The sequence below is a fragment of the Cladosporium halotolerans genome (assembly GCF_011745625.1).
Source record: "Cladosporium halotolerans strain TM138-S3 chromosome Unknown Sca6, whole genome shotgun sequence".
Lineage (NCBI taxonomy): Eukaryota > Fungi > Ascomycota > Dothideomycetes > Cladosporiales > Cladosporiaceae > Cladosporium > Cladosporium halotolerans.
The window spans coordinates 74,799-96,760 of NW_027191457.1; the positions used below are offsets into that span (position 1 = coordinate 74,799).

General features: G+C 57.8%; 6 protein-coding genes across 6 annotated transcripts; 1 reads left to right on the plus strand and 5 right to left on the minus strand.

The window, feature by feature from the left end:
• Positions 1-1,347: 1,347 nt before the first annotated feature.
• WHR41_02367 (uncharacterized protein) lies at positions 1,348-2,364 on the minus strand (the record flags this gene model as incomplete). Its single annotated transcript, XM_069370973.1, has 1 exon — positions 1,348-2,364. One exon carries the CDS (start codon positions 2,362-2,364, stop codon positions 1,348-1,350), a length of 1,017 nt encoding a protein of 338 aa, XP_069232035.1.
• Positions 2,365-3,047: 683 nt separating this feature from the next.
• WHR41_02368 (uncharacterized protein) lies at positions 3,048-4,874 on the minus strand (the record flags this gene model as incomplete). The annotated part of the gene is made up of 1 exon (XM_069370974.1): positions 3,048-4,874. One exon carries the CDS (start codon positions 4,872-4,874, stop codon positions 3,048-3,050), a length of 1,827 nt encoding a protein of 608 aa, XP_069232032.1.
• A 555-nt stretch (positions 4,875-5,429) lies between these two features.
• Positions 5,430-7,264, plus strand: WHR41_02369 (uncharacterized protein). The gene is made up of 2 exons (XM_069370975.1): positions 5,430-6,412; positions 6,487-7,264. The coding sequence occupies exons 1-2, from the start codon at positions 5,533-5,535 to the stop codon at positions 6,759-6,761; spliced, it is 1,155 nt and encodes a 384-aa protein (XP_069232031.1). The 5' UTR covers positions 5,430-5,532; the 3' UTR covers positions 6,762-7,264.
• Positions 7,265-7,736: 472 nt separating this feature from the next.
• WHR41_02370 (uncharacterized protein) lies at positions 7,737-8,663 on the minus strand (the record flags this gene model as incomplete). Its single annotated transcript, XM_069370976.1, has 1 exon — positions 7,737-8,663. The coding sequence occupies one exon, from the start codon at positions 8,661-8,663 to the stop codon at positions 7,737-7,739; it is 927 nt and encodes a 308-aa protein (XP_069231848.1).
• Positions 8,664-15,038: 6,375 nt separating this feature from the next.
• Positions 15,039-16,379, minus strand: WHR41_02371 (uncharacterized protein; the record flags this gene model as incomplete). The annotated part of the gene is made up of 1 exon (XM_069370977.1): positions 15,039-16,379. One exon carries the CDS (start codon positions 16,377-16,379, stop codon positions 15,039-15,041), a length of 1,341 nt encoding a protein of 446 aa, XP_069231849.1.
• Positions 16,380-17,276: 897 nt separating this feature from the next.
• On the minus strand, positions 17,277-21,947 carry WHR41_02372 (uncharacterized protein). Its single transcript, XM_069370978.1, has 3 exons — positions 21,221-21,947; positions 18,155-20,901; positions 17,277-18,096 (listed from the first exon to the last, which is right to left on the minus strand). Exons 1-3 carry the CDS (start codon positions 21,661-21,663, stop codon positions 17,453-17,455), a joined length of 3,834 nt encoding a protein of 1,277 aa, XP_069231846.1. The 5' UTR covers positions 21,664-21,947; the 3' UTR covers positions 17,277-17,452.
• Between the last annotated feature and the right edge of the window lie 15 nt (positions 21,948-21,962).

Below are 21,962 nucleotides of genomic sequence, written 5' to 3' on the forward strand. Positions count from 1 at the left end.
CTCTCCAACAAGCTGAACAACGCCGGGCCTGACACCCACAAACTCACCTCTCAAACCCCCGCTCCACACCCTCATCTGCACGCCGCGGTCGTTCATCGCCTGGAAAACCCTCACCATTCTCTTTTCCGCAACTCCACAGATTTTCTCCGCCTCGTCGGATAGTGGCTCGGTCACCACGGCGTTGAAAACGTGCTGCACTTCTTCCACCGTCAGATGTTCCTGCTCCGCGAACGGAACAGGGTCGAAATTCTCGCGCAAGTGGTTGGCGAGACGGGTGTAGCGAGCCGCGGGCCAGCGGCGCCAGAAAGGCGGTTTGATGCAGAATTGCTTCGGATCCCTGAGTTTCGTGTTTGAGTCCGGCGAGACATAGGTGGGCACATAGCGGGGAGATATGGCCGGGATGTTGGCCAGGGAGGAGGGTGTTGCTGCGCTTGAGACTGGCTCGTTCGCCATCGGTCTGTTGGGTGTAAAGACTTGAGTTGCTGGCGGAGTGATAGTAGCGATCGCATTTGGGTCAGTTTGCGCATGTGGGCGGCCCTGTGGTTTTGTGGTGTTGAGCGGCTTGTTTGGTTTGCGCGTTGGCGTCTCCTGCGCTGTTTGTGGTAGCTTCGGAGGTGTCTTGCTTGAACAAAGAGATTGCTCTGTGATTTTGTGGGAATCGCTTGGAACTGGTCTTGCTGTCATGCTAGGTGATGTTTCATTGGTAACTGGAGGGTCAAAGATCGATGCGCTCGAAGGGAGCCGGAAGGCCTGTTCTCTGCCGCTTGCTGGAGTTGCCTTCGTGAACAGGCTCCGCCTCACTGGTTTGCGCCCTGCAATCGTACTGAAGTCTACCAGGGTCGGTCTGACCAGGTTAATTCCAAGCGGAGTCGTCGCATCGTTTGTTGATGTCGGATGTTTGCCATCGCGCTCCTTATCATTGTCTTCACCTGCGTCTCTGCGTTTGCGCTTTGGCGCTGTTGGTGTGCTCACTACCGTCAATCGGTTTGTCGGAGTTTGAACGGGCGATTCTGGAGGAGATCCAGGAATGTCGGAAACGTCGATGTCCATGGTTCTTGATGGTCAATGGCGCTTTGGTGAGGCACGGCGCTGAACTCTGCGCCTGGGATATGTGGATGTAGTGATAAAACTCGAATGCAAACGATTTTCGATAACGTGGTGATGTTGCAGTGTCGTTGCGGTAACGGTAGGATGAAAACAGAGTTTATTCGAAAGGTTGGACTTGCAATTGTTATTGTTGTTATTGTTTTCATGTATGGTCACTCACTTCACTTCACTACTCGCGCTTGTGGCGGGCGCTCCCGTTCTCGTAGCCGTGCCCAGATCTTCTGACACCTATTCTCCCTACTACTGCTGCGCATCTACTGTCATTTGCTGGGTGGAGTCGGCAAAGAGCTCACATGTCGAGACAAATCCCCAGGACTTCCCAGCGTTGTACTCGATACAGTTCTGCGCATACTCCGGCGAAGTCGTGCCGGCTCCATCTTTCAAAAGCACGCAGTCGTATCCTTTCGAAAAAGCATCCTGCAACGTCCCGCCAACGCACTGATCAGTGTTGACTCCTGTAAACAACAGTGAACGAATGCCTTCTCGTTCCAGAAAGTCGTCCAGCTGCGTCTTCTCGCCCCAAAGAGCCGACATGCGATTCTTGTGAATCCAGACATCCGGCCTCTTCGCCAATACCCTGCCCTCCTCGAACATTCCTTTCAAAGGCCCATACAGCCCAGCATTCCACTGATCCCTCATCAGCAACCTCCCAGCATCAACCTTCCCACCCGTAACCGGATCCTCTAGCATCCCGCACCAACTCCCCAACCCCTTATAAACTTTCGCATCCTTCCCGCCCTCGACCACAACATCCACGCCGCTCTCTTTCTCGCCATCAACCCCATCCCCTTTCTCCCCGAACACCGCATCCTTCCCTCCACCACCACCGCCTTTAACAACCTCCTTCTCCCCCACAACCTCAAACCCAAAAGTCCTCTTAATAGCCGGCGGCATCCTCTCCAACTCATCCTCCGACAACCCCCAGTTGACCCACACAACCCTGACGCCCGCTTTCCTCGCAGCCGGCACCGCTCGCTCAGCGACTTGCTTCAGCGCGCGGTGGCCCGCGCCTTGGACGTCGCGGCCGAAAGCGGGTGAGAGGAAGAAGTTCTGCATGTCGATCACGATCAGGGCGGTTTTGGCTGGGTCGAGAGCGATGGGGGCGGAAGATGTTGTTGGGAGGGTGAGGCGCGGATGGATGGGTGGAGAGCTTGGGTGCGGTGGATGAGTGAGGTCGAAGCCGGTTGCGGAGGAGTAGAGCCAGAAGTTGGAGGGGGAGCCGATTGTGGCGGCGGAGGGGATTTTTGTCGTTGTCATTGTTCGGGAAGTTGGCTGATGTTGAGGGAATTGAGAGCTGTTTAGGCGTCCTTTCGACGAGAGGATGTCTTTCTCTCGACGGATCTGCCGTGAGCTTTGTGTGTCTTTCTTAGGATAAATTGAACGCTATGCTTGTATTCCTTCTCTCACATGGGAAGCAAGCGCAGTACTGTAAGTCAACGGCTCCAGAATTGGGCGCAGGAAGATTTAAGGTCGATACGTTCAATGGTCCGAAGCGTCTGGTTTGAGAATGAGTGGTCATAAGTACATGTCTTTCTTATTCCGCAAGCTTCACCGCGGTATACTTAACGAAATGTCTCTAGCCTCGCCTATCTGCAATCGCAACGATCGTCACTACGGAGGCTCATAGCCGCAACTCGTGCGGGGCAATCGATACTTTTGATAAGCACGACGCGATCGAGCTTCCTTTTTCGGCTTCTCGAGGTGGGGCAGCCGCGTTACATGTCGATGAAAGACGAATGGCACGTGAAACAAATATGACAAGAATTTGGTTTCTCCGTACATCTCTGACTACTCAAATCAGCCAACCACCAAGCCGCGTAGGATTGATCGCACCTACTTCGCAGCTTGGTTGTGAGCTCGTCTCCTCCAAACACCGTTTCCCCATCGGTCCATTCATTCGCTTCTTACGATTGCCCGTCACACAAGCAGTAGTGTAGCCTTCAAGCAATCGCATCAAGCGCGCAAACACCTTCCTCAGTACCAAACACCCTCAGACGATTCCCGTAGACCCTCCAGAAATCCCCGCCGAATCTCGGCATACCACCCTCGATTCCGCGCGAAGTCCGTTCATCGACGAACTTCTTCTTCCAGCTCATCGAGAATGGGTCGTCAGCGTTCTCGGGGCCGAGTGTTGGATCGCCGCCAGACTTCCAAGCACCTCCGAGAGAGGAGGGGACGAAAGACTCGGCCTTTGGAGAGAGCGAGAGGCCGGGGCTCGATGTGCGAGGTTTGTCGCTGACCGTACCAGGAATTGGGAGTGAAGATGCGGCAGGAGTCGACTTCGGTGACTTGCTGGCGTCGGACGGTCCGCCATTCAAAGTCAATGCTTTGACGGCGGCCGAGAGCAGGCTTTTGCCTGTACCAACGGCGGCGCCGACGGGGCCAGCAGAGTCAGATCGATCGTCAACCTTGACGCCTCCTTGGCCGAGGTCGTCCATGTCGTCTACGTATGCTCCCTCGCGTTCGAGTTTCATAGAGAGGCGCACGGCCACTTGAGCGGTTAGGTAGCTGTCGAAACCGGCCTCATGGAAGACTTCGACGTCTTTGTATTTGCTGTGCAGCTCATCCAAGACATCCAATTGCTTTTCCTGGTAGGCGAGTTGTCGGGCGATTTCTTCGAGTGAGGAAGCAGGGTTGATATCGCCGCAATTGTGGGTGGCCATATATTTGGTGTCGACAATGGTAGGCCAGCGCTTGTGGATCTCCTTCGAGAATTCATGTACGGTTGCAGGTAGATCGCCGATAAATGCTTTGTATAGATACACGAGATCAAGGAAGCAGTTGTGGCCTACCAACACTCGGGGACGGTTGCGAAGAGCGGCATGTGCACGGTTAAATCTCGCTCTGTAATCGTGAAGATCCGCGAACACTGGGTCGCCAGTGATTGGGTCCGTCGCAGCCAAAGAGAGATCCAGTTTCCGAATGTCGTTGCCAAGTAGAGCTTCCATCACCCAGCGGAAGCCTTTCTGACGTCCAATGCGTTCGTCCAGGTCTGCCTTTCGTCCTGCCGTGATGCGTGCCTCACGCTCTGCATCGAAGTGGACAATTTGAACGAAGCCGCGCTTGGAAAAGGTGACCAGTTTGGGGTATTCGGCACGTATGAGCTGGTGAACCAGACGCTTCTCATAGCGAGTCAATTCGGCCGGCGGTATGCCGTCTAGCTCTATTTCAGCACCTACTGGGCCAATGTTCAGGTAGTCAGAAGCTGCCGCGTCAGAGAGCCAAGTGTTGACTTCGTCGCGAATGCGCTGCAGCAAAGCGAGAGATTCGACGTCGGTGTCCTTGATCTGCAAGTCGGCAATGGCATCCTTCTTTTGCCTATTCTCATGCCTTTCGCGTGCCTCCTTGGACTCCTTGCGAGAAAGATAGGGCACGCCAACATTGAATGGTTTGCTGAAGTCGAAGCCGACCCTCTTGAGGAAGTCGACAGCGCTGGTGCTGAACGCGAAGTCCCTCTCTACATCCAGGCCTTGCACGTCAATGAGCGGGCTGAGCTCGAAGTTGTACGGCTTGGCAATGTATTTGCCGGTATCCACATCTTCACGTATGCAAGTCAACCCAACTTGTAGAATTGAGTATTTCTCGGCGGCCTCTTTGACTTCCTGATAGCGCTCCTGCAGCGAAGGTCGGCCCACGCGGCGATTGGCAGAAGCCTGCTTTACCGGCACGCCAGAAAGCTCGAGGTCGAACGCGACGAAGTAGCTCTCGGATATGTCGGTGAGGATGTCGAGGATGAGAGGGTAGAAGGAGGTTTTGGTGACGTCCATGGCGGACAGGAGGGGTGTTCAGGGCGGACTGCGGCGTGCACGTGTCCTCATTCCCGCAGCGGAGTGAGGAAGTTGTTATGTCGAGGCCGGTTCAGCAATGTGAGGGGAAGGTCGAGTTTGTTGAGAAGGGATGAATGTTGATATGGAGGTTGAGGAGAGCAGGTGGTAGTCACGCGCAAGCTGTTTCCTACCATCGTCATTGTCAAACGCGCCACATGCTTGCTGCTTCACGGGGAGACGCTACACACGCAGGTACCCGCGGGACACATGGTTCACGGGAAGGCGCGCGTAAGTGAAGGGGTGGCCTGTCGCTGCGAGTGCACGACGGCGAACGGCTCGAGTCATCGTCGCGCTGGTCAGGCAGCGCTCGTCGTTGAAGCCACCACCCCACCACGCCTGCCCCGAGCTCGCCGCCCCGAATTGTCTTGCAGTCCAGCCTCAGGGCCCATGACGAACCCTCACGGACGACCACTCCGCGCTGCCCAAGAGTTACACGACGACGCCGCAACCCGCCCGTCCACGCCGCCTGCACCAGTGCGTAGACGAGACGCAGCCCGCCACCGGTGACAAAGCTTGTGCCAACGACACTCGGTCAGGAACAAGCATTTCACAGATCAGCATTGTTATTCGTGGCGGGTTTTGCGACTAGTCCGGGATCATGGAGGGGCCAGGGATTGTGCGTCTGCAGCGTAGACGCGATGAACTGCCGCCAGATCAACTGTATGTCGAGCGGAAGCGCAAGCACCGTGGCTCTTTCGACGAGGGATCGCGGGGTTACTACATTCGCCAGAAACGACAAGACGACAAGCCGGAAGCAGCATTTGACAAAGCAGAACAGACTGCGCAACCGGTCCAGACCGAGGAACGCAGAACCTTTCATTTAAGACAGCCCACGCCATCTGTACCTGCTACACCAAACAGCAAAAGTCGCAAACGGAAGCAGAACGAAGACTCTCTCGCCACAGTCGTCGAGAAGAAACAGAGAAAGTTCGACAACGACGCCGTCACGACATCTACTCACCAATATGACCACGATCTACAGGAGCCACCATCACCTCCCCGAACTAAGCGGCCAGGCAGAGGCTCCGCCCTGAGACCACGCGCAACCCAACCAAAACCCGAGCAGCAAAAGCAGAACGAAAGCGTCATTGCCCGCCAACAACGCGAAGTTCAAGCTCTAGCTCAGGAAATGCACCAGTTCGCCCTCGACGAGCTCGCCAAAACGCCCAAGCCAGAGGTCAAAGCCAAACCGAAACTGCCTCCCTCGCGCTCACGAGCCCTGCACCAGGAAAGCATAGCGGCGCCTCAGGGCAACCTCACGGACGACCCAATGGACTCCGACAGCGAATACGTCTACGACACCTACATCCTCGCGCCTGCGCCCACGGATCCCACGGAAGCAACGACAAACGCCCTCACCATCCCCAGCAACGTCGGCTACCTCATCATCTCCGAGAACGACGAAGACCTCTGGGAAACGTACATGCACGACCTCGAAGCGTCCGACTCCGAACCGACAGACGAAGACGACGAAAACGGTAAGACCTCTCACCTTCCCACGCCTTCCCTAAAAAATCCAACAACAAACTGACGCCTCCCTCCCTCCCCACAGCCGAAGACTACTACGGCGCCGACTACCCGTCCGACGAGCTCGCGTCCGACGACGAGCACGACCGCGGCGCCTACGGCTACCGCGCGCGCCGGGGCTCCAACGACGAGCAGTACGGGCCGGACGACGACGAGAACGACTCCGACAACGATCCGACCTGGAGCGACGAGGAGGACTTCCGCATGATGAACCCCTTCGCGCGCAAGTCGCGGGTCCCGGCGCAGTTCGCGAAGTACCTGAACCGGGACCGGACGGGCGAGCAAGAGGACCGGGCGTGATGGGCGGTACAACACCGCGCGCGGGATGCGCTGTCTGTTCTTGCCGTAGTAGTGTCGAGGCGATCGAAGGCGGGCGCGCAATCGAAAGCGGTCAAGATTGAGTTTGTCTGCACGCCGAGGCGAGGCCCTCTGCGTCTGCATCTGCGTCTGCGTCTTCACCTGCCGGCAGGACGCGGCACGCAGTTGTGTGCGCGCAAAGTGTGGTCCGATGTGCGGCTACGGCTAGACGCGTCGGGCTGGTCTCCGTGCTTGCGTTGCGTTGCGTGTAGCTTGGCTGCGCGGCTCACCGCTCGGTGGCGGTGGCGAAGGGCTCGCTCGCAGCGTGTGTGCGCGGTTGCAGTGCGTCTAGAAGCAGCGCGATGAGCCTTGTTGACGTGGAAGATACAGAGACGGTGAAGAGATGGAAGAAAGACGGTGTGCAAAGCAGGAGAGTGATGGTACAGAGTAATTTCGTTTCCATGTCTCTAGAGATATTGATACAAGTTATTTGATCTGATCCACGACTACGAGCCGAAAGCGACTGGTCGAAGTTGGAAAAGCCATAACAAATAGACAAAACGACTAGGCGCTGCGCGACAATGCGAGCGATGCGTAGTGTGGAAGCAGTGCGGTAAAAGACAGTGGTGTAAGAAAAACATGTTCAAAACGACAGAAAGAGCTAGTAAAAGCCATTCCATCCTTCGGGACCCAATGAGTCCCGGATTGGTATCTCTCCAGCTCAAAAACAAACGCCTGCTTTTTCTCGAAAGAAGATGCTTGACAAAATAAAATCTCGAAGCCCGGACATTAGACCCTTGGGCTGAGGTAGAAGAATAGAATAAAGGAAAAGTGAATCAAATCGCAAGCTCGCTCAATGCTGTCAAAGTTCTTCGCCGCTGCCGTAAAGTGGAGGGCTGGATGGGGTATCATTAGGGTGAGACAGGCCTAGTTGGAGGGCCGGTGTCTCGGGGTGGAACAACGACGACGACGAGATGTCTAGTCGAAGTAGCCAAGGTTGGTCAAGAACTCCCTTGAGAAGTGGGCAGCCTTGGACTCAACCTTGCCCCTGTCACCCATGGAGCCATCAGGGCCAGTCTTGAGGACCTCCTCCATGCCCCAGTTCTTGCGAATGCGGTAGTACACGCTGGTGAGGCCGTCCTTGGTGCGGAGGTTGAAGAAGGTGGCGAACTTGTCCTCGATCTCAGGCCAGGAAAGCTCCTTGATGACGCGGTAGTACATGATGAAGAACTTCTGCTCCTCGCTGTATGAAGGACGAGCCGGGCGAGGGATCCTCGCGAGGGGCTCGGCCATCATGGCAGAGTGGGCGGGCTGGTGGTGGTGGTGATGGTGGTGGTGGTGCTGAGCGTGCTGGGCCTGAGCGTGAGCGTGAGCAGCGAGGGGAGCGTTGATGCTGCTGAAGGAGTTTGAGGAGTGGTAGGAGGTAGCGGAAGAAGTAGCAGATCCAGTGGACTCCATGTCCCATAGGCTGTCGTGACGCTTTGCGGGGCTGGTGTTGATGCTGGAGAAGCTGCTGGTGCTGCTGGGGTACGAGGCGTTACTGCTAGCCCAGCTGTTTGCGCTGTGCGCACTGCTGAAGCTGTTGATGCTGCTGAAGCTGCCAATACGCGGAAGTTGAGGCGCAGAGTAGGGGCCATTTGAGTAGGGTGAGCCGTCGAGTCGGAGCGATGGGAGGGTGATTGGGGTTCGAGGACGCTGCTGCTCGGGTTGGTAGCAGGGCATCTGGAAGGTGGGCGCAGTCTGAATGGGTGCGAGCGCGGGTGCAGGAGCGTGGCAGCTGTCGGTCATTTCGGTGTCCATGGGCTCAGAATCGCTGTCGCTGGACAAGAAGGCGATGCTCATCTTGTAGTGCTGCTGGCGGCCAGTGGCTGCGAACGCCACGGGCTGTGTCAAAGTCATGGCCATTGCTGATGATGTTGATGATGTTGATGGTCGAGTGATCAACAATGGTGGTGAAAGGTGTCGATGTGAAGGTGCGTGGTCGAGTGGTAGAGGGTAGGTTTATAGGATCGATCGATCTGAGGAAGAGCAGACGGTTCTTCGTTTGATGAGAAGAAATGTTGTGTGAAGTGAAACCGACGTGAAGAGGGAAGATAATAAGGGCTCTTGATGAAGATCAGGGACAGTGGTGGTTGTTGAAGTGTCGAAGCAAGCCGTTCCCCTGGGACCTTGCACACATATATGTGTGTCTCACTGCGGCCAGGTCTCGGATCGAACTAGATGAGCGTATTGTCAACGCTGCCGGAAACGGTAAGCCCAAGTGGACTCCTGAGCAGGTCGACTCCTCACGCAAGCGCTGTTTTCCAAGAGCCCGGGTCTCACTGTCCTTGCTCCCCGGTGGATGGTGCGATGCAGGGTCAAGGTTGATTATGCCGTCGTCTCCAGAACGGACCGTCCGGGCGGAGGCCAAGCGGTGCTTTACGTGGGCGTGATGTGGATCCGGATCGGAGCCGTATAGCAGGGTACAGGCGGTCCAGGCGTTAAGATCGATCAGGTTGAGCCCACCAGGAGATTTGCGATGTAGATGGTTGCCACAGAGGAGCGCTAGAGACGTGCCTGAATGCGGCTCGACGCAAGGACTTATGTGGACGTATAACGACTAGGTGTGGGTCCCCAGAGGAGCTTCGTGCGGCTACCGGATGGCATCCGGATCGTCGAATGGCGTAAAGTAAATCAGAACAGCGCGCTCCTGAGCCTGAAACAAATTGAAGCTACTTTCAGCCCGGCTTTTCAATGCAATAACAGGGAAGGCGCTATCAGACAGCTCGGTCTCACCAGAGGTTGGGCCGGCCGGCAGGCTAGGCGTCGTCGACACATTGGTACCAGCAACTAGCCCTGGACGCCTCAGACCTGACCACGAGATCGTGCCGAGCGGCCTGAGATTTCGGGACTCGATTGGCGACTGGCAGATACCCGACCGAAGCGGAGAGGCCGAGTGTGGAGCCTAGAGTTTGACACCTCACACCCTGCCATGGCGGGCCCCCAGGATGATGATTTAGCAGCGGGCGATGCCGCTCGTCTGCTCCAGTCGTTACCCACATTGTCCGAGCCAGCGGGTCTCTGGGAGTCTGAAGGTTGGCGGCTCTGGTAACCTAGAGCCTGCTCTCACAGACTTGCAGACCTTCAGAGTAGCCCGCCAGAGTGCATACCTGGTGCGCTCGGCAGCACCAAGCGCACACCGGCGCGGGAAAAGTCGCCGATAATCCGCGGCGGCGACCTCGACTGCCCTGGCATGTCCTGGCACGGGGCGGAGGAGGTCAGCTCACCGAAGCGATGAGGCGATGCGCACCGTGGGCGGACCTGATCCTACCGCGCGCGCGCGCTGCCAACGGCGTGCAGTGGCCGGTCGTGGCCTGCTCCACGGCTGTCTATGGGGGTTTAAAGTTCGCGAAGGCGAAGCGGACGCAGCGCGCTGCGCAGGATGCCATGACGAGCAGGCCCACCCAGTCAATTCGGTCGCGCAAGACGCACGAGTCGCGCGACATGGCACGGGGAGAGAGTGGGCGGACGTGGGTGGGCACTGGGCAGTGGCCTGGCGCAGGTCAGCACCGCTGTAGACGCGACCGGGGGGGTTACACGGTGCCTTGCTGCATTTGCTGCTTGCTCTCCTTCGCGCAGCGCATTACTCGCCAGGCTCGGGCGCAGCTCCGGTGCTCGCAGGCGAGAGGTCTCAGCAGCACTGCATGGAACATGCACTCGCGGACACGTTGGTGCGCCTGCATGCGCGTGCGTGCGGCGTGCGCCTGGTTGTTCTGCCCTGCGCGCGGCGCCGGGTGGTGGTGTCGGGCGCCGCCCCAGCCCGCCTCCCCTCTCCCCTCACCAACGCTGGGCCGCCGGGCCGCCGACACATCGTCGATAGCGCGAGCTTAGCCCATGCAGCATTGGCCGTGTGCAACGATGACATACCCCCACCCAGGGCCGTCGGGGGCTGCCGTGCGGCTTGCGGCGGCGGGGAGAGGGAGAGGAGCACCGCGCCTTAGGCGGACGTGGCAGGCTGCTGGAACAGCACAAAAGAAGGATCGGCCGGGAGATGTCGTCGCCCGTGGAGGATGGCCCGTCGCCGGTCGCCGGACATGCCCGGGGCCAGATCTGCGCGGCAGCGGCCTGCTTCGCCCTGCGTCGTCCGCAGCGCTCCCCAGGGCGGTGCTGGTCCTTACGTACCTACCTGCTATTGCAGCGCTGGCCGCAGCCGTGCGTGAAGGGTAGGGATGGCGATCCGACCGGCCCGCGAGGCGCCTGTCATGCCTGCAGGGGAGGCGCAATTCCGCGCCCCCCTCGTCGCACGCCTCGGACGGCGACTGCATGCGACCTGTCGTGTGAGGCGCTGCGAGACACACGCCGGCGCGAGCAGAGCACGCCGTGGCCGCCTGAGGCGCTGGGCATTGAGCCTCACCCAGCAGTCCAGGCGTCCCCACCGGATGCCGCTCCGAGGATGACGACGAGAAGACCTTCACACATCGCTCGTCGTGGCCAGCGCCGTGGGCATGGATATTTGTCACGTCCAGGTCAGCGCTCTGGCGGCAGACCGGGCCCGCTGCGCGCCGCCCGTGTTCGTAGACGCCTGTCAAGCGATCGCCAGTACCTGGTACATCGCGATACTTTCATCTCACCGTGCCGAAGGTATTATTGCGTATTATGCCGTGCGTATTGCCGCCGTCGCATCCCTGCTAGGGCGGTCTGGAGCGACGTCTGCGCCGCTGGAGAGCCTCCAAGCGGAGGGCATGTTGGCATGTTGTTCGGTACAGAGCGCTCGCTTGGCGTCTCTCGGCTGCGTCCGCCTGTGGTTGGCTCATGCAGCGCCAGCGCACAGGTCTTCAAGGACACACCATACACCCACGACCATGACCCGATTCGTGGTGATCCTGGTCCTGCCTACTTTGCTCCTGCAGCACCGCTCGTGCTGACTGTTACCGCTACCGCGGTCACAGGCATCCAACTTCACGGGCGCATACTAATTTCCGTCGCGATAGATTACCTGACTTGTTCCAGCTGGTTGAAAGGCGGCTTATGACTTGCATACGGCAACGGCAGGCTAGCATCTGTGCCGCCTGCCAGTGTTGCTGGGAGACTCCACCGGCAGCCCGATCGCGTCAGACTCGCAAGGGCTAGCGTGGTGTGTCTGCTGGGTTGGAGATAGACTTCGCCGGGGACCTGCCTCCGGTTCCATAGGTCGCACGCCGTTCCGCGTAGCGCTCGGTCCGTGAGAATCTGCAGGCCACTGGACAGGCCCGCCTCCATCCCGCGACCAGGTCGCCTGGCTGGCGCTGCAAGGGTCGTCCAGACAGGAAAACGGACACGCTCGGCCGACACGATATGCTTTCCGGCGCTTTTTTCGAGGGAATCTCGCTGACGTATGAGCTGAGTAGAGGTAACTCAACACACGGTCATGATTTTCCGATCGACCAACTTCCAATCCATGGTAGGATGCTTGGCGCCATGGACCTTACACAAGGTTCTTTGGCACGACCAGCAGAAGTGACAAGGGATTTCTTCATGATCTGTTGGCTCGTCGGACGTCGGCCGAAGTACACGACAGCTGATCGAGACCTCTGTACCATTTGACAGCTAAGCGATTCGCTACCTGCTGATGTCAACGCAAGAATCCCGGACAATATCAGGCAGATAATTCGGCGGTCAATGGAATTTCTGAATGGAAAGAGCGGTAACTTCGTCAAACACACGCGTGGAGGGTTGCCATGTGTCTAGAGCCTTGCCGCAGCTGCATAGTTGCATGCACGTGTGCAGGCAGCGGGCAAGCGAGCAAGCGGTCAGCGAGGATCTTCTGCACGCGTCTTCATCGACGCCTTCGCAGCTATGGTTCCTCGCAGCATCAGACGCCCGAGTCAAGAGACGGTGAAGAAGCCCGCGGTGCGATGATAAGAAGACTCTCACCGCGCGGCCGTGTTCGGACGATTGTGTGTCGCTCCCCCTCTGCCAGCCTGCCACGTTGTGAGACAAGGCCGCTCTGGAAGCGCGGGGTGCTCATCAATCTACCTTGGCGTGGTTGGTTTTCCATCCTAACCGTCTACTTCGACCTCGTTGAAGATCGCCTACCATGGATCGATTCCCAACTTGACGATAACACGACAGTACCTCGAGGGAAAAAGACGGCTGGAGGCGAGCTGACTCAAGGAATCCCGCCAAGGCCGACACGTCAAGTCAGCACCTTCCAGGCGCTGGACCACCCCCACACCACTAGGCGTCTGGCCACCGTTGTGCTCGCCAGAGCCCGCAGCCCGCCCGCCTCTCCAAGCCATCGCCAAGCTGTCTTCACGCCAGCACAGACTCGATGGGTTGCTTTTGTCTCCAGCATTAGCGTGCCCTAGCCCTGCCTGCCGGCATCATCCGTGGTCCCATCTCCGTCCAAGCCTACCACCCTCCCCTCTGGGCCTACCCGGCTGGCGTCAGCACCGGCCCGCTCGCCTGGCGTCCCGACCAATTTGGCGGGAAACCGTCAGACTAAGCTTGCAGGAAGCCCAACCTTTGGGACGCTTGCCAACGTCAGGGCTTTCCTACCTATACCAAGCCTGCCTTTGCGAGCAAAGTCTGGTAGCCACAATTGTGGGTGAGATGGCATCGTCGAACTGTCCGGTCCTGCATGCCACCGCTTTCGGATTGCACTATTTTCGACCCGGCCATGCAATATATGCATGACGATCGTTGTTTTGACTGTGACGAGGTAAACTCTGGCAATTGGCGAGCATTACCGGCAGATGCAATGGCGCTCGCGGCGCGGCGTCATCGGAACCTTCTGGTGAAAGCGTGCGCAATCGTCCAAATTCCGCGTTTGGCCAGCGCAGACCGGCCACCCCGGCGACTATAGCAGGGTGGGTCATATGCAGGCCCGGCTTCCGAGACAAGCTCCTTCAGTTCTTGAGGCCCTTGGACTCTGGTACTGGTCGATCCCCCATCTGACTTCAGGCCTAGCGGCATCGCCTTCTATCGCCGCATATGCTTTCTCCTTCCCACGCCACCGGTCCTATATGCCAGCCCACAGTCTGATATACCTGCTCCCGAAGCGGAGGCCGTCGCCTAGTTTAGGTCTTGAAGCCAGCGATCTACTACTGCAGGAGGATATCAAATACCAAATCGCGTCTGTGTACCTGCGCCTCCGGACCGCATCCGCGCAACCCTCAGGCCTTGAAGCTTTTCCGCTTCGTCGGGACCGAACCATGGTTCCAATGGTCTGGAGAGTGTCGGAGGCCGCATGCCGTCCCGCCAAAGCCTTATTCGCCCTTGGCTCGGCGACCTCGATGGAGACAAAGTCAACGCCCGTAAGACCTGGGTGAGTACCAGAGAATGAGTCAACGGTCCCGCACGATTCGTGAAGTCGTCATGATAGTGAGCAGGTGACTCTGGCCCTTCAGCCTGAAGTCGTCCATGATTTTCCCATTCGGCTTCACGTCAGACCGAATGGCAGATAGCACTGGCTGCGTAGATCTGTCCTGCCCGGTTTCTTGCCACACGGGAGAGGCCGCCATGTTGACGTCGCGGACCACCTATAGCAGGCCTATAGACATATGCAAGGAACTGGCGATTGTCGGGTGTCTCGCCCTGCGCAGGCTGCAGCTTCGTTCCTGCAGCAATCAGCACGCTGCCAGGTCCGCTTCATTAAGAGAGCTCCTCTAATACAATCTCCTGAAACATGCAAGAGCACAGCCATGCACTGCCAAACCAGCCATTGGAATGCCTCCTTTTGTCGACAGATCTGCGGGTCACCTATAACAGCCCCCTTCTTCGCTATAGCTATTGCGCCCCCACCAGTCCACCAGTGGCGAACGCAGCACAAAGATAGCATGGCGCCATCGTCAGCGTCCTTCGCCACAACCCCCTCGTCCTTGCATGCCGGGCGATGCAATAGTGTAGACGTGGACTGCCAATGGAGCGGAGCCTCGCGGCCTGCACGCAAGATTCGGACCCAGCTAGCAGGGAGGCGGCCAGGGCGAGCGAGGTGCCGATGCAATATGCGATCCGTGTCTGAAACTTATGATCGTCTCGCATCTCCCGAATCATTATTGTCACGCCCACTTAGGGGCCTCAGAAGACGGTTCTCCACCAGCAAGCATGGAGTAGTGAACCCTCATCGCGGTCCCTGTGCTCCTCAGGGTGAGACGGACTTCTTCGCAGCTCGCTTTCGGCCGAGTCTGACGCTCGCAGATTGAACTTGACTCGGGGCCTTGATCAGCCTATATCCAATTTCCGGGCAAGCTATAGTACGAATCTATATCGCTCTGCGCTCCGAAGGCCCTTTCAATGACAGATACGCGGGCATCCCCGGTCCTACACGTAGCTGACCTTGACTCCCATGCCCACCGTGCGCCGGACCTTGTCCCAGCTGTCGGCCAGCGCGCGTCGCAATCTCAACCGGACGTCCCTGCGCGTGGCCAGCAGCAAGAAGGCGAGGAAGAACATGAGCAGTCGGGTGCTGAGCAGCGAGGGCGCAACGTTGCGCCGCAGGTGTTGCAACAGCGTGCTCACGCGGGTGAGGAACGTTGCGCCGTTTGCTGGTTGTTGCGGGGACGACGAAGGCGGTTTGCGAGCAGAGCGTGGCTGCTGCCCGCCACGAGCCTGGCCGTTCGCGTTGCTGTTGCTGCTGCTGCCATTGTTGCTCAAAGCACTCGTCCGAGACTCGTTGCCGCTGGCTGTGGCCGTATTGGCAGCTGTCTTCGCAGCGTTCGCCTTCTGCTGCTGCTCGCGCTGCTGCCTCTCGCGCTCAGCCTCTTCAACGCGCCTCTTCTCCTCCTGCTCCTTCCTCTTCGCCTCTGCCTCAGCCTCCCTCTCACGCTGGTGTTGCAACTCCACCTCCCGCCTCTTCAACCCCTCCCTCTCCTCCTTCAGCCCCTCTAAAGCCGCAAGGAAAGCCTCCTTCCTTTCCTCGTCCAGATTCCCACACCCTTCAACAAACTCCCTCGCGTACTCCCACTCCCCAACCTCCGGCAGCACGTGCAGCGCATAAAGCTCCAGTACCTTGACCCGCGCCTGCAGCGCCTTAGGACTAGCACTATGCGCGCTCATCGGCGTGCTCACCCCATCATAACCCCCGACCATGCCTGCATCCTCACTGCTCGCAAGGTAGCTCTCCAGCCTGCCCTGATTGACCCTCTGATCCGGCATATGTCCCAGCAGCAGCGTAGCCAGATTCACCACGACCTCCGCGTCCACCTCCCCTTCCTGTCCCGCGTACCCGCGCGCAACCACCTCCTCCCACGCGCCGCCCTCGCGCGCTTTCCGCGCTATCCCTCTCCAGATGCCGGCGTCGCCGCCGAACTCCCGCGCGCCGTCTTCGGGCCCCATCTCCACGATCGCGTGGATCAGGCTGAGGTAGAAGACCCAGACTTTCGTGCGGGTGCCGCGCGAGCTCTGCGCGACGGGCGCGATGCCCTGGCCTCCGTGCTCATGCTCCGGGGTTTCTTGGTCGTCGCCCGTATTCACGATCGCGTCCAGCACTTCCCAGGCCTCGCGGAAGCGGCGCGTCAGGTACAGCTGCGTCGCTTGCTTGTAGGTGCGGACGATGAGGTTGTTGGCGCTGCGGGAGCGGGAGAGCGAGGAGAGCGAGGAGGAGAGGTAGGCGGAGTCCGAGGGCGAGGCGGACTCGGTTAGGGTGGTCGTGCGGGAAGGCATGCTGGTGGGTGGGCTGGTAGGTTCTTAATTCATTTGGTGTGCTTGTTTCTGTGATGGTCGCCTGGGTAGTGATGGCGGCGGTGCAGTGGAGTGAAGACTTGCAGGTGGGAATGGAGTGAGGTTGGGCGGTTTCGCGCGCGCGGCGTTTGAAGGGTTCACGATCTGGGAAAGCCGACGGGGCCGAGGTTGGGCTTCGTGGTTGGCGGGACCGTGCTGGTGCTTGGATTAGTTATTGAAATGCGCGACGATGATGCTTCTTGTGCAGAATTACTCCGTATGTACGTGAACGGTCTTGCCTCGGCATGCTGCCATAGATAGCAACCGTCGGTATGAGCAGCCTGGGCTTGTAGGGGCAGCCGCGCAGCGCAGGATAGAAGTTGCATCAATACCCCAACCCTAACCCTGTTTACCCTATCCACATGACCATGAGGTTAGTAACAGCCCACGTAATATTCAGATATACTTGTTGGGCATAGTGGCGTTGTATGATACGACTAATGATATTAAGTAATAGTCATATGTTCTATTCTGGTGTAATTGGTGCGTGGTGTCGATACATTGATCACATTGGGCGTTAGTCGACGAGTGAATCGACCGGCCGGAACAATCTGTAGAACATACCAGATTGTTACACAGTAGGTAGCATGGTTGCCAGCAATCGCATAGCAACTTGTACAGAAACTCCATTGTTGTACCAGGATCATCCCTTCTCAAACGCTCGGTGAGGCTACAAGATGATATTCTCGTGCAGATGTAGCATCTTCAAACACATGCTTCGAGAAGGGACAGACATACCTCGCGGTATCGTTTTTTTCGACCATCACAAAAGCCAAACGGCCCATTTTGAGGAAGACCACAGACGGACACAAGTACATAACGACCGGAGAGGTGGAATCATGTTGTGGAATCATGTTTCAGAAGCGGATGGATGTCAGACAAACGAGAACGCTCATGCTACGTAGCAATGCACAATCAGACAGAGACACAGAGAGAGAGAAAGAAAAGAAAACACACATGCAAATAGCAAGGAAAACCCACGCATCAGCCTCAAAAGGAATGCCAGCCACCAACGCTCATTTCCCCTTCGCGCCCTTCCCACGCTCGACGGCACCCTTCAGCGCCTCGAGCCTCTGCTCCGTGATCCTAATAGCATCGTCCACCTCTCTAGCCCTCATGCCCTCCTCCTCCAGCCTGCGGCCCATCTCCCTGGCGCTGAGAACCTTCTGCCTCTCGTCCATCTTAGGGGCGTAGATCCCGTCGAGCCCGACGCGGTCCTCCAGCCAATCCCACAGCTCGCTCTCCTCCCTGCGCCACAGCTCCTCATAAGCAGCCGCGCGCTCCGGGGCGCCGTGGAAGGCGACGCTACCAGGCGGCAGGGAGCGAGAGGGGAAGACCCATGAGTACATAAGGAGGGTGATGAGGACGGCGATGATGACCTGCGAGGTGAAGAAAGGGCGGAGCAGAGAGACGAAGGGGTCCAGGGGCCCGCGGAGGGGCTCAAAGACGCCCCAGTTGGGCTTTTCGTCTGCAACGGCAGCCTGGCGCTGGTCGGTTGCGGTAGCGGAGTCGGAGGCTTCCTTTTTGCCCTTTTTCTTGCCTTTGCGGGGGCCGGCGCCGGGTTTGGCGGATGGCTTGGTCGAGACTGCGGCGGTGAGTGCGGTGGTGATATCCTTGACGTATTGTGTTTGACCGGCCTGTGCACCACTTTCAATTGGTCCTGCAGCGCAATGTTAGAATTTAATTGTACTGGGGGAATTCATCGCTGGAGACCATACCTCTCAGCCAACTCTTGCCAGTCCACTCGATCGTGCAGTTTGCAATCATTCGCGTGCTGTTCCCCGGTCCCCACATCAAGCAGTACTTCGTCTTGGTCGTGAAGACGCTGCCGCTGGGTACGTCGGGTGTCTGAGTGCTACAGCTCACCGTAACCGCCTTCTCCAGATCGAATGCCTCCAAAGTGTTGGTGGTGATACACTTGGTCTGCTTCGGTCCCACCGCTCCAGACAGCGGCTTGATGTAAGAGAATGTCAGTGACTTGTGGTCGTTGTCCAGGCCGGTCTTGTCGTCGGTGAGGTCCAATTCGCGGGACTTCTGATCATCAACAAGCCACTTCTTCATGAAAGCACCGGAAGCGGGACCAAACATCATGGAGTACACCTTGCCCAGGGGAGCCGGAATCGTCGTGTCTGTGAGAGGTCGATCGTAGTGCTCGGCACTGTCTGTACATTCAGTCGGCGCGTGTGCCGGCGGACCTGGGAAGTCACCACCGGGAGCAACACCAACAGCCGCCGCCTCAGCTGGATCCAGCGTTCTTGAGGTATTACCGTTCAACTGTGCTGGTGCTCCGAGCGGCTGAGCAGAAGACTTGCGACTCAGTATAGGCTCGCCGACATCACTGCCTGCCATGCTACGACCGGCGTCTGGTTCTGTATAACTGCCAAAATCGTCGTCGTCATCGTCTTCATCGTAGACCTCGTCCTCGGAGCCCTCGTCCGTGTCATCCTCGGAGCCGATTGAGTCCGCTTTCTCGGTCTTGTCACTAGCTCCAGCATTGTCGAGTGTGACTCCATTCAAGGAACTTTTCAGATTGGGATGGCTTATCTTCCAGATGCCGATAAGAAGGTCATATGTCGAATCACGAGCGACGAAACTTGCGAACGTGTTCCTGGCCTGCAGTGTCTGAATCACGATCGCGTTGGGAAACACAACCGCGGTGTTTTTCTTTTCCACGGACACCACCTCGTCGAAACTGATCACCAGGTTGGTCACCCAGCCAAAGATGTTGCTCGAAAAGCAGATATGCCCCTCAGATACATATAGTCGTCCATGCAAAAGAATGTCCCTCTGTAAAGCCGCGCTGTAATCCTCAATCAGGTAGTCATCCTCTGGAACGCTGCGGAAGAGCTGGTGAAAGTCCTTGTTTCGCTTACTACTTGCGACGGCGAATCCAGTTAGACGGTGGCCAGCGGCAGTGGGTGCCGCGCCGGAGAGGCCACTAGCGCTGTCCTTTAGACCCGCAGCGATACTGTTGGCCATGGTGGCGTTGGTGTTCGTCGTCGCGGAGCTATCGCGATGACGCCTCCGTCGGCCGCTGAACTTGCTTCGAACACTACCCGAGCGCTTGATTCCTTCCCCATCGGCGCCAGATCGAGGTGGTGTTTGGTCTCCATTTAGGGTCAGGTGGTCTTGCGATGCGATTGAAAGAGGCCTAGCTCCTGTGGCCTGGCTTATCGTCGAGGCAATGGGCTTTTCGTAGGCCACTGACACTGCTCTTGCAGCCGCCTCTTCCTCCAATTTGTTTGTCTGCGGTCCCGCGCTGGCCTCATCTTGTTGCTTAAGCAGGTCAGTGGACGAGTCCATTGACTCAGCGATGCCCAGGTTGCCCAGGGTCAGATCGCCTTTCCCGAGAGTCTCCACCGCTGACTGCCGTGGTGTATTCTGATCTTCACCCGAGAGCCCGAAACCTGGGGTGGACTCTTCTCCTGCTCCTTCCGTTGACTTGTCAGCAGCGCCCGCAGGTTTGTTTTTCTGGCCTGGATTGATGCTGGTGGTCAATTGATCAGCAGCCTTCTGAGCTACGTTAAAGACAGACGAGAAGAAGCCAGTTGCAGTGGTTGGTTGCGTGAGCGTTCCACCTGGAGTTTTGGCCTCCTCGAGAGTCGGTGTTAGAGGGGCAGGAATCGAGTTCGAAAGCTTGCTCGGCAAGGTTTGCGACTGCGCGCGTCGATGTCTAATGCTCTCGACCGAAGAGAGAGGCCTTGTTGGTGACTGCTTAGTTGTGGCAGGTCTAATAAGTTTAGGGAATGTAGAGTTCGAGGGATCTGTAGGTGTGGGTGGTGTTACTAAGGTTGTTGGAGTTTCTGGGCGGCTCGGCGGAGTCTCTGGTAGCGATCTCGTGGTATTAATTCGAGTCCTTAGAGGTGTACTTGTCGGCGTGCTTTTCTGCTCCTCATTCGGCTTTGTGGCAGGTTGAAGGGGGGCTTCAGTTTCAGCAGCTGCACCGTTCGCTGCCTGCGCCTGAAGCTGAGGCTGAGGCTGAGGTTCAGATTCGAACTCCTTGGACGGCAAGGCAGACTCTTTGGGCTCAGCCTGTGCTGCTACGCTCTCTTGTGACCCTTTCGCTATCGGCTCTTGCGAATTGAAACTGTTCTTCCTACTCTTCGGCTTGAACAACCCGCCTATCCCTCCCAAGCCCCCAGATTCTCCCGACACTCCACTCTTACCCGAATCACTCGACTTCCTACGATTGCGAGCAAATCCAGCTCTTAATTTGTCAGCAGGCGATGGGCTTGCGTTGCGGTTGCGCTTGGCGGTCGTGTTCGTCACAGGAGAAGACGTGGTGGGCGGCTCGACAATCAAAGGGAGTGAGGACGTGGAGTCATTCACGGAAGGCCCTGAGGCCTGTTTGTCCGACGTTGATCCTATTGTTTGCGGCTGGCTTTGTGCCTGGAGTTGTGGAGAGGATAAGGTCAAGTACCCGCGGTGGGATTGGTGAGGTGAGATGGTCGGCCTGGCCGGTTTTCTGCACGGGTTTCAAGGTTAACGACAGCGACGAATAGTATCACATTGGACGAAAAGTATTGATGGGTTTGTAACGAAGACGCAGACTTGTGCAAGTGGCTTGTAAACAGACCACGCGCTCTAGACCCGTCTCTTGAGGGGAGCATTGGCAGAGTGGAGAACTTGGGGAGGGAGGAGGGAGGGTTCTCAGAAGTTCGCGTTCGGTCGGAACTCGGGTCGCATAGGGCATGCTTCCAACATTGCTAACATTGTATTGCGTGAAGAAAGACAGCCACCGTGCTGTGGCAGGGAAGTTTGCAACCTGAGAGATTTTTACGTACCCTTCGTTGTCCGATCCGTCATCCGTCAGGAGGCTGCTGTTGCCATCCTCGTCGAGCAGAGAGCCATCTGAGCGCGCATCGGAGACCGCAAGGTCACCAGAATCGCCAGAGTGTACGCCGAGAGTATTCTTATCCGGACTCTTCTCCTTGCGCTTCAGCTTCTTACCGCGCCCGATGAGCGCTGACAGGCGATTGTTGGAGACCGAATCGTCACTGCCCCTCCGCTCGTCGGTCGATCGTCTCGCGCGCTCTTTCACCTTGTCGATCGCAGTGTCCATAGACGCCCTCATGTCGGCAGCGTCCGCAGAGTCATCGCCGGCGGAGGAAGCGCGGCTGGTAAGGGAGGGCGTAGAGGAGTTGTTTGCGGTGGCTTCATCATGATCACGTCGTGGGCGCGGCTCTCGGAGAGAGGCGCTAGCGCCAAGAGGCTCAGTAGCAGGCATTAGCGGTCCAAGACTAGACGGAGCCTCGTAGCCGAAGATCCGTAGCTCCTCGATGGGATTGATGGTAAATCGCTGCTGGTCCGCGACGGCTCTTCGCTAAGCGCACCAACAATCGTGCTGTAGCTCTCCACTCGTGACCTCTGCCCTGAGGGCCAAGGGCCCAGCGCGGAGGGATAAAGGTGGAGTAGAAAGAGGACAGCGTCGACAAGAGAAATGGCAATTCTCGCCACACACAAGGGCTGTATGAAATGCAAGCTTACGAGCAAGATGTCTGAGTATGAATAGAACGCGACATGAAA

Coding starts and splice junctions, on each gene's coding strand:
- WHR41_02369 (XM_069370975.1), top strand. CDS start 5,533: ATGGAGGGGCCAGGGATTGTGCGTCTGCAGCGTAGACGCGATGAACTG. Junction 6,413..6,486: donor AGACGAAGACGACGAAAACG/GTAAGACCTCTC, acceptor CCCTCCCCACAG/CCGAAGACTACTACGGCGCC.
- WHR41_02372 (XM_069370978.1), bottom strand. CDS start 21,663: ATGCCTGCTACTGAGCCTCTTGGCGCTAGCGCCTCTCTCCGAGAGCCG. Junction 20,902..21,220: donor GACGGATCGGACAACGAAGG/GTACGTAAAAAT, acceptor AAACCCGTGCAG/AAAACCGGCCAGGCCGACCA. Junction 18,097..18,154: donor TGGCAAGAGTTGGCTGAGAG/GTATGGTCTCCA, acceptor ATTGCGCTGCAG/GACCAATTGAAAGTGGTGCA.